Here is an 11663-nt window from a genome sequence, read left to right on the forward strand (position 1 = left end):
TATTGTGAAATGGTTACCACAGTAAGTTTAGTTTCTATCCATCATCTTATATAGATACAAATTTAAGAAAAGAAAAAAAGAAAAAGAAATTTTTCCTTGTGATGAGAACTCTTACAGTCTACTCTCTTAACAGCTGGTGTATCACATACCAGGGTTAACTATAGTCATCATGTTTTACATTACATTCCTAGTATTAATTATCTTATAATTGGAAATGTGTGCCTTTTAACCACCTTCATCCAAATCCCCCCTCCCATCACCCCACCCCCGACCTCTAGTAACCACAAATCTGGTCTCCTTTTCAGTTATTTTGTTTTTTGATTCAACATTAAAAAAAAGTGAGATCTTACAGCATTTGTCTTTCTCTGACTTAGCAAAATACCCTCAAAGTCCATCCATGTTGTCACAAGTGGCAGGACTTCCCCTTTTTTTAAATAACTGAATAATATTCCGTTGTATATATATACCACAACTTCTTTATTTGTTCATCAGTGGACACTTAGGTTGCTTCCATGTCTTGGCTATTGTAAATAATGCTGCAGGAAAACACTGGGGTGCAGATATCTCTTTGACAGAGTGTTTTCATTTCCTTCAGATATATTCCCAGGAGTGCAACTGCTGGATCCTATGATAATAGTATTTTTATTTTTTTAAGGAACTCCATACTGCTTTCCACAGTGACTGTACCAATTTAGACTCCTGCCAACAGTGCACTAGGATACCCTTTTCTCCACATCCTTGCCAGCATTTGTTAGCTCTTGGCCTTTTTTTTTTTTGGCCACACCACGTGGCATGCGGGATCTTAGTTCCCTGGCCAGGTATCGAACCCATGCCCCTGCAGTGGAAGCATGGAGTCTTAATCACTGGACCAGCAGGGAAGTCCCAAAGCTCTTGTGTTTTTGATGATGGCCATTCTAACAGGTGTGAAGTGGTTTTGATTTGCATTTCCCTAATGATTCCAGAAGTTGAACATCTTTTCAGGTACCTGTTGGCTATTCCCATATCTCTTTTGGAAAAATGTCTATTCAGGTCCTTTGCCCATTTTTAAATTGGATTATTTTTTTTCTTTTACTGTTGTTGCTATTGAATTGAATGAGTTCCTTACTTATTTTGATGTATTAATTTCTTATCAGATTGTTTGCAAATTTTTCCCCATTCTATAGGATGGCTTTTCATTTTATTCATTGTTTCTTTTGTTGTGCAGAAGCTTTTAGCTCCATGTAGTCTCACTTGCTTAGTTTTGTTTTTGTTGCTTGTGTTTGGAGATGTCATATCTAAAACATCATTGCCAACACCAATGTCAAGGACCTATTTTTCCTTTGTTTTTGTCTAGGAGTTTCATGGTTTCAGGCCTTGCATTTAAGTCTTTGATCCATTTTATGTTAATCTTTGTGAATGGTATAAGACAGGGGTCTAAGTTTCATTCTTTTACATGTGAAAATTCAATCTTCCCAGCACCACTTACTGAAGACTGTCTTTTCTCCTTTTAGTATTCTTGGCTCCATGGTCAAATATTAGTTGACATATGTTTGGGTGTATTTCTGGGCTCTTGATTCTATTCCATTGATCTATTTGTCTTTTTCATATAGTACCATACTGTGTTAAGTACTATACCTTGAAATCATAAAGTGTGATACCTACCACTTTGTTCTTTCTCAGTATTCTTTGGCTATTTAGGGTCTTTTATGGTTTCATGTAAATTTTAGGATTTTTTTTCTACTTCTATAAAAAATTGCCGCTGGAATCTTGATAGGGATTGCGTTAAATCTACAGATGGTTCTGGGTAGTATGGACATTTTAACAATATTAATTCTTCCAATCCATGAACGCAGTACACCTTTCAATTTATTTGTGTCTTCTTTGATTTCTTTCATCAGTGTCTTGCCGTTTTCAGAGTAGAGGTATTTCACCTCCTTGGTGAAATTTATTCCTAAGAATTTTATTGTTTTTGATGCTATTGTAAATGAGATTGTTTTGTTCTTTTTCAAGTAATACCTTGTTAATGTATAGAAACACTACTGATTTTTGTGTTCTTCAGTTTTCCTGACTTAGCTGATTAGATCTAACAACTTTTTGGCAGTGTCTTTAGTATTTTCTATACATAAAATCATGTAATCTGCAAATAGAGACCCTTTTACACCCTCCTTTCCAATTCTGATGCTTTTTATATCTTTTTCTTGCCTTATTGTTCTGTCCAGGACTTCCAGTACCATGTTGAATAGAAGTGTTGGGAGTGGGCAAGCTTGTCTTGTTCCTGACATTCAAGAAAAAGCTTTCAACCTTAACACTTTGTAAACTGACTTAGGATGAGGAGATTGAGTGAAAGTGGTCAAAAGGTACAAACTTCAAGTTATGTGATAAGTAAATACTGAGGATTCAACGTACAGCATGATGACTGGAGTTACCGCAGCTGCATGGTATTTGAAAGCTGCTAAGAGAGTAGATCCTAAAAGTTCTCATCACAAGGAAAAAAACTTATATAACTGATTTAAATAATTATGGTCAAATTACTTAATATCTTTTGCCCCCTTTAGACAGAAAATTCCATTACAACTGAATGCTTATTAGCAAATGCTAAACATATAGATGGTATTTGGTAAATCTGAGTAAAATAATTTGTAAACCCAAAATGATGACTCTGGGAAAAAACTGAGCTGTGTGCTTTGCTAGACCCCATTTCAGCCACCAACTTCCTATGTGATAATCTGTGTCACCGAAGATAACATATGGGGGAGGGGGAGGAAAAGCCAATAATAAAGGGATTAGTAAATATAGAATAAATGTTTATTACCCCTTGCAACAGAAAAGTAGCCAAACAAGCAGTAGATAATTGGTTTAAACTGAATTAGAAGTACTGAAATTTGGGGCAAAACCCTCCATATAAGAAAAACTCTAAAAACTTTCTTTTAATATTTCTTCTATAAATCCCAAAAATCCAAAAACAACCACAATGTCATATATTTTACTAGCTCTTTGTCTATGCATTTATATGTGATTATTATCTTGCAAAAAGGTGATAATATACATAGCTCTGCAACTCACCATACTTTAGCAAAGTTATCAGTTAAACACCTATTTTGGATTTTTACATTGTTTCTGCTTTTCCTATTACAGTCAATGCAGAACACGAATAAATAGCTAAAATAAAATAAGAGTAGAAAGACAAAAATTTTAACAGCAACTTCTCCCATTCTTAGAATAAGAAAAAATATTTTCAAGATGTAAAATCTATACCAAATGACTCCACAGCATATCAAAACTGCCAGCACTACAAAAGCAAACAAACAAACAAAAAAAATCCAGAAACTTTTTTAAAAAGAAAAGAAGAGTGACTGAACATATTCTCTTTAACCAGACTTCTATTTGAGCTGTTTTAGCCAACTTGCTTTCGACCACCCTACTGCTTTCTACCAACTTGCTTCTCCCCAGAATTTTGTAACAAATCCTCCCTCTTCAGCCTCTCCCGGAAGGAAATCACAGCAATTCCTGCAGCCCTGCCTTTTCTCCTGTTTCTCGCCAGCAGCACCACACTTACTCCTCCACAGGCCCCCACCCCAGTGCCCAAGGCTGTGGTTCTCAAGTGTTAGCTTGCATCAGAATTACCGGGGGGCCGGGGACCACGGTGGGCGCTTGTTAAAACACAGATTGCTAGTCCAACCAACAGGAGTTTCTGATTCAGGAGGTCTGGGCTAAGACCCAACCTATGGCATTCCTAACTAGCTCCCAAGTGATGTTGGCGGTGATCTGGGGAACCAGTTGTCTAAATCAAAAACCAATTCCTACAAAAAGCCTTCTCAATTTTCATACCTCTTAATGACCCCAATTCTCACAAGTGTTGTCTTGATAAACTATACCACACAATTTAACACTTGATTATACACCCTCAGTTGCTGTACTCTCATAGTTTCATATCTTCTTTCCACACCACAAGATTACGAGTCCCTTAAGGGCAGTAAACAGAGAAATAGTGCTCCTGTGACTTACAAAGAGCCCAGGACAGGACAGATGGACAGGCACACACGCTTAATATAAAAAACATAGGCTCTGTCTATCCAAAAGCAAACAATGTGGATTTTAAAATCTCAAACAAATCTAATTCTCCTAAAACTTTCTATTTGCTAGACCTTATGCTAGATGTCTTCAAATATACACAGTCAACAAATACTGAAATAAATCTTATTCTTAGCTTATGTGTTTATTATCTGTCTTCCTCTATCAGAAAGTGACCTTGAGGGAATCAAATTTATATTCCTTGCTTTCCAACTACATTCCCATAGTAGGTACTACACAGATCTTTGTCAACTGGCATGCTGAATAAGTAGCTAGAGAAATAAGTAGTACCTGGTCACATTCCAGCTACAACTCACCACTCAAATGAATGTTTCTAGAAATGATTATTCAACATTTGGTCAAATAATCCAGATCAATGTTAAATCTTCAGGAAGCTTTTAAGGGGTAGATTAAAACACACACACACACACACACACACACACACACACACACACACGCACACACAGAAATGGTTATATCACTTATCTTTCACAGGCTTTTTATTTTTAAAAATCTGCGTTACATGAAACAAAGTTTTAAATGCCGAAAAAATTATATTAAATAGATGCAGTAACTTCTATTACCCATTTTTATCTATAATATGTGCAATTAACACATACAATTTTTATAAAAAGAAACAAAACCAAAGTATTTTCAAAACTCCATTAGCTCATAACATTTTCATTAGTTAGAATCCCGTGCAAACAAAATCTTTATTTAGGAAATGTAGTAACAATGTTGAATGAAAAAATAATAGCTCACTGATAGGAACTTTACAGATAATATAAAAATTGCTTCAGAAATCAATCTAGTCTATAAAAAAGCTATTAAATTTATTTGAATTAGTTTCATAATCACTAACAATATTTGTGATGATCTGACTTAATCTTTTTTTTTTTTTTTTTTTTTTCGGTACGCAGGCCTCTCACTGCTGTGGCCTCTCCCGTTGCGGAGCACAGGCTCCGGATGCGCAGGCTCAGTGGCCATGGCTCACGGGCCCAGCCGCTCCGCGGCACGTGGGATCTTCCCGGACCGGGGCACGAAGCCACGTCCCCTGCATCGGCAGGCGGACTCTCAACCACTCCGCCACCAGGGAAGCCCTGACTTAATCTTTTGAAATTATCAAAATCCCAATCAACTTGACTGGATTGCTAAGGAGGCCAAACACTCTCAAAAAGAATATATTAAAGATACACCTTTAACAGTAATATGTACAATTAACAGAATTAACAAAATACATCAAGTAACTCTTTACAAATGAATTAATATTAACGTTATCCCCCTTCTAGTTACCAGATGGTGAACTCACGTTTATTTGTAATTTAGATTAAGTCATGCAACACTCAACACATTTCCTGTTCTCCATTATGAAAAAGAATATGGAAGTTCTATGTGAAAATGTAATTTCAACATTTGAGACAACGTAATTTTAAGGAAAAGAGAGAAAGTGCCCAAAATGAAGTTCCAAGTAAACTATTTCAATTATGTGTTTTTTCTTATTCCTGGTATGTCCTAATAGTTAACACATCACTGATTAGTCTTACCAACTGAAGTCTTCTAACATTGTGTGCTTTGGCAAATTCATGCTCTGTTAACTTAATATCCTGCTACATTATATACACTAGCATAGAAACTGTATGTTATATACCAAGTAGGGCAAATGCTACTTAATCCACATATTTGGTTGTATATAATAGGTTTGTGTGGCATTAATTAAATCCCACTAATTCTAAGTATGAAATATCTAACAGTTTTATTTGAATGAAAATTAAATCCCATCTCTAGAATCATGGAGAGGTGAAAAAATGTAACTATATTCCTTGGGTAAAAAAAGAAACCATTCTTGTAAACACTGAAGGCAGCTGACAGCACTAACATTTTCATTGTTAATTACCTGACATTTACAGGTACACGTGATAGACTGGGCGATGCTTTTTCCATGCCACTCACATAAGTTTAGTGCTAACCCTTGCCTTTAGACAGTCTGCAGGAGCCATGCTACAGAATCTCACTGAATATAAAGCAGATGTAATGAGACACATTCTTGTGATAAACACTGGACCGTTAGTGACCCTTTAGCTTCCCTTGCACAGTTCCAACATTTGCCAAATGAACATGAGCTTACTTAACCTTCATTAATTCAACCAGATGTAAAGGGTCAATATATGCGAGCTGTCTTGAAAATTACAACTGCTCTATGGTCACACAATATTAGTCCGTTATAAATATTACCATAGTTTAAATAAAATGTCATGCGTTCTCTATTTTTTAAGCATTTTGCCTTCTGAGCACCAAGCAAACAGTAGGTGCTGAATAAAATGCTAAATGATTGAAGAGAAACTAGCTTTTTGGATAGCACAGTCATCATTAAGAAACACGTGCAAGCAGTATGAAAGCTGACAATTTTAAAGGCAAATATAATTTTGTAATTTAAATAATCACCCCTTTATTCATTTGTTTAAAAATTTGAATTTTCATATAGGATATTTCTCTAAGCAGAATATGCCTTTACATGATTTTCTGTCCCCATAATGTAGATCATTTCCATACGAGGCTGGTTTATCGGTGTTTAAAAAAAAAAATTAAATAAATATTTATTGAGTACTTATAATGTACAAAGTGTTGTGCAAATTACTTATTCCAGCACAGTTTTCCTTACTTCATTTTCTTTGACTAAACTGACACAAAATGAAATAATTTGGATAGGCTTTTCTCATTTTCAACAAAATATTCTCCAAGACCTTCTAGCTGTCACACTTTCTGTTCCTGGGTCCACACACTGGAAATAGAAACACTCCCTAAAAATCCTCCTGATGTTGGGCTTCCCTGGTGGCGCAGTGGTTGAGAGTCTGCCTACCAATGCAGGGGACACGGGTTCGTGCCCCGGTCTGGGAAGAGCCCACACGCCACGGAGCGGCTGGGCCTGTGAGCCATGGCCGCTGAGCCTGCACATCTGGAGCCTGTTCTCCGCAACGGGAGAGGCCACAACAGTGAGAGGCCCGCGTACCAGGGAAGGAAAAAAAAAAAGATCCTCCTGACAAAAATTTTCTTCCTCAAGACATTTTCAATGAAGGGATAATAATGAGAAGGGCGGGATGAGGGAAAAGAAAGGAGATGGTTCAAAGTACCACTACTTTAATCCATGACTATATAAATGAAATAAACATATTTAACTGGCTTTCTACATCTCGAAGAAGACTGGGCAATGCTTTTTCCATGCTACTCACACAAGTTTAGTGCTAAACCTTGCCTTTAAACAGTCTGCAGGGGCCATGCTAAAGAATCTCACTGGATATAAAGCAGATGTAATGAGATACATTTTTGTGATAAACTCCTTGGAAGAGGAGGTAAAAGGGGTCTTACTGGACCGCAGCAGTAGAATTAAAGATTCCTTTTAATGCCCTTCCACTGCAAACTGCTTGCATCCTTTTTTACTGCTGATGCATTCTGTGCTGTGGTTACTTCTATGCCTTTCCCCACCACTAGACAGTGAGCCCCGAGTGGACGATTCATTCACATTCTCGGTGGCATCAACAGTCTCTAGCCCGGCACAGGGTCACTGTCAAAATCATCTCCTTATAAGGACAAGTTTTTCTTCCAGCATAACTGAGTGTTGTTTCAGTTACACATCGCTATTCTTAATAATCATTTAACTCTTGAGTATATGTATTAAGAGTTTTAAAGTATTATTTGGTTAACTCATATAGAAAACAGATTCAGGAGATGTGGAATGACATTCAAATATTTATAAAACTTTAAAAGTTAACTATCACTGTAACACTAAAACAGCATGCAATTCTTTTCATTTTCTAAGACCTACGCTCAATTTCATATCTCAGAGACATAATATATATTTTTAACTTTTCATTTTATATGGGAGTGTAGTTGATTAACAGTGTTGGCAGCATATATGTTTGCATTATATTACTGTCCACCATTATACAGCAGGTTGCCTTAAGTACAACTCAGTCACTCTTCTGAAAGTTTCAGACAATCTCGAACTGTTTGGAAATGTGTAATGTCTGTAACAGATGAAACATGCCATGTCCAGCTTTGTTCTTACTATTAATGCCATGATCCTTTGAAAAGAATATGCGTCTCTGATTTAGGTATATTTCTCTCTCTCTCTCTCTCTCTCTCTCTCTGTCTCTCCCTCTCTCCCTTTTTCCCTCCCTCTCAATCCACACATACATGCATACACATTCACACCCACCCATGGACACTTTAAAAACAACTCTGTGTTTCAATACCCTCTCTCTCTCTCTCTCTCTCTCTCTGTCTCTCCCTCTCTCCCTTTCTCCCTCCCTCTCAATCCACACATACATGCATACACATTCACACCCACCCATGGACACTTTAAAAACAACTCTGTGTTTCAATACCAAAAACTCTCTTTTTAAAAACATCCACCTCTTTTTTATTATAAAAATTATGTAAGAAAATTATAGAAACTTTCATATGTAGAGTGAGGAAAATCAGCTCCGGGCAGCACGCTATTAGCATAGGTCTAACAGCATAATATTTTAATAATGGTCATTTTTTAACTTTCAATGTAGCATGTTTTTACACAAAAATAATTTCCAGAAAAATAGTAAATATTTTGGGTTTTTTAATATAAAACTTCTCCATGTAGTTAGAATCATATATAAATTTTAATTTCCACTATAAAAGCAACATTCATAGAGATGAGAAGTCATGATTGGCCAAATATAAATTCATTTAAATCCAAAATTAAAATTATACCAGAATAACCAAATCCAATATATTCACATAGATTCGATTTTGGGGGAAATTTATTTGATTTCACATTCCTTTTGAGTCCACCTTTCTTTTTTCCATAAATATAACCCCATCTTAAGTTTATGAGTGTAAATAAAATGTCTAATGCAAGTCAAGAGTTCTTTTCCTACTGTGCACATACAAAAATTGTTTGAATAATTCATTTTGCAAAATACAATAATATAAATCTATTTTTGAAATATATAAAGAATATTTTTATAATCAACAATAATCATTAACTAAAGCCAAGTCTAATACTGACTTCTGCATTTTTCAATGTGGTCACATCTAAATAAATTCTCAATTCTTTGCCAGGTATTTTCTTAAAGATCATCCTTTTGTATTTGTTTCCCCTCATTCTAACTTATTTTAAGTTATCTTTTTAAACAGAATAAAATTCTTACAGAATTAAACTACTAATATTTTACTTTCTAGCATGTATTAAATACCTTTTTTGTCACTATAAAATAGAAAACAATCCACATTCAATCTGAATGAGATCTTACCTTCCGGTTTGTTGTTTTTCCTCTTCAGCCATTTTTCTACAGTCTCTGCACTAACACTTTCAGATACAAATTCATCTAATACCTGGGGGTGAAGAGAAAGATATGCCTTCACTTTTTCATCTGTCAAACCTGTAAAAGAATTGAAAAGAATAAAATTAATCAATACGACATCTTCATTTACATCAAAGATACAGAAAAATGACATTTATGCAGATTGATTTAACATAGAAATATTTTTAAAAGATGTATATACATACAATGGACTATTATTCATCCATAAGAAGGAATGAAGTCCTGTTACAACATGGAGGAACCTTAAGAATGATATAGTAAATAAAATAAGCTAGACACAAAGGGCAAACATTATATGATTCCACTTATATGAAATATCTAGAACGGGTAAATTCATAGAGACAAAGTAGCCTAGAGGCAACCAGGGGCCGAGGGAGAGGAGAATGAGGAATTATTTGTTTAACGGGTACAGAATTTCTGTTTTGGATAAAGACAAAGTTTGAGAAGTAGACGGGGGTGATGGTTGCACACATAGTGAGTATAATTAATGCCACTGGATTATATCCTTGATATGGTTAAATTGTGTGTTATTTATATTTTACCACTATGAAAAAGTAGGGGAAAAAAGTAAAGTTAGAACTTTAGCAATTTTAAACTATAGATATTACATCATGTTACACAGCTGTTTTGCAACAGTAAATTTCAGTGTCATATTTGAACCGATGCTGTATTCCACTGCTGTTCGCTTAAGCCTTGCAAAGTGCTTCCACTTTTTTGTAAGTAATTACCATAGATTTAAGACTTAAGGTAAGTGAAACTCTAGGAACAGTATCAAATGGGAGAATAAAGCACTGGTACAGTTCAGGTGCAAAAAACATGCTTAATGAATAAGTTCTTATCTTTTACTGTTTACAACACAAATTCTCCTTTTTCTCAGGGTCACTAAATCCAATGATAAAACTAATGTTCAGTTCAAAATACTCGACATTTTTTCATTGATATTCAATATATGTAGTCAGTTTCACTGAGATAATTTTCATAGTCTAATAATAACTGCTGAATATACACAGAATTTTCAAGCAAAGAACTTTTATATATCTTCACTTAAAAAAATATAAAATTACATGTTTTCAAATTGATGCTTCATGTTGGTATGCCATTTCACTAAACAACTCAAAATCACGAATAGGCTATCAATAATTATTACTCAGTGATTCTAATTATTTGTACTACTGTACACTCTCTGTGAATTATTCAATAAATTACCATCCTTAGGGATGCAGAAAAGAGAAAAAGCAAGTATATCTTTATGACTTCAGGGAATAGGCTGCATGTTTCTAGCACAGACAAGGCACAGAATTTATACATATTAATTAATTCTGCTGGGGACTAAAGTCACAACTGTATGATTCTACAACAGACTGGTATTATTGAGAAGGCAACTGATTTATTTCAATGAATTCAGTATTTAAAAAATCAATTTAAACTAAATAGATATATAGATCTCTCATATATACATATATATATAATATATATATAATTATGTAGTTTTATTAGATAAAAAAAAAACAACAACAAACAAGATCCAGCCCATGTTCACCCTGCAAAAGAGCCTCAGTGACGTAAAATTCAATTTGAGAAATTCTACAAGGTGCTAAAGATAAGAGACTCATTAAAGTAAGAGAGAGAGCTCTCTTGACAAAGCAAGTTTGGGTCCCCAGATACAAAAGGCACAGAATATAGAAGTAAGCTGACAGCTGACTTGACCTCAAGAAGACAAAGCAGTTTTCATACTTTCATTATGTCCGTCATAGTGGTACATATTCAACGTTTGATTCCTTCTTAAAACTTCCTTCTATCACTTTTGTGACACAATATGGTTCTTATCCTAACTTCTATTTGATCTTTACTTCTGCTTTCTCTACAATAATCTATGACGATGACAGCAAAATCTTATTATATTTTTAATCTCTAGTTTGGAAATTCTTCCATCACCTCAAGCTCCATCTTGACTCAAAACTACATGAGTCATCTCCTTCCCACTTATTCCCAAAGTGATTTTAACTCTCAACTTTCTGTTTTCTGTTATACTATTACTCTCCGTTTTTTCCAGAAACCCAGGCTGAAAATATAAAGGCATAATTGACTCACTGTCATCTCATTTCATCTTAGTGCATATTATACAAGTCCTATTTGCCAAATTACACATCAGATAAAGGAACCGTATCTAAAATATACAAAGAATGCTTAAAACTCAACAAGAGGGCTTCCCAGGTGGCGCAGTGGTTGAGAGTCCGCCCGCCGATGCAGGGGACG

The 11663-nt window shown here is 35.1% G+C and overlaps 1 protein-coding gene across 1 annotated transcript in view; it reads right to left on the bottom strand.

Moving 5' to 3' along the window:
- The window catches only part of PDE10A (phosphodiesterase 10A), a gene marked incomplete at its 5' end in the record, with an annotated part of 175295 nt that extends 165831 nt beyond the window's left edge, over window positions 1-9464 (bottom strand). The window contains one exon of the mRNA XM_007467932.1: window positions 9336-9464. Coding sequence (XP_007467994.1) covers window positions 9336-9464 — 129 coding nt within the window. The remainder of the gene's footprint in view (window positions 1-9335) is intronic.
- Window positions 9465-11663: the final 2199 nt, after the last annotated feature.

This window comes from Lipotes vexillifer, unplaced genomic scaffold, assembly GCF_000442215.2.
Source record: "Lipotes vexillifer unplaced genomic scaffold, Lipotes_vexillifer_v1.1 scaffold1879, whole genome shotgun sequence".
Lineage (NCBI taxonomy): Eukaryota > Metazoa > Chordata > Mammalia > Artiodactyla > Lipotidae > Lipotes > Lipotes vexillifer.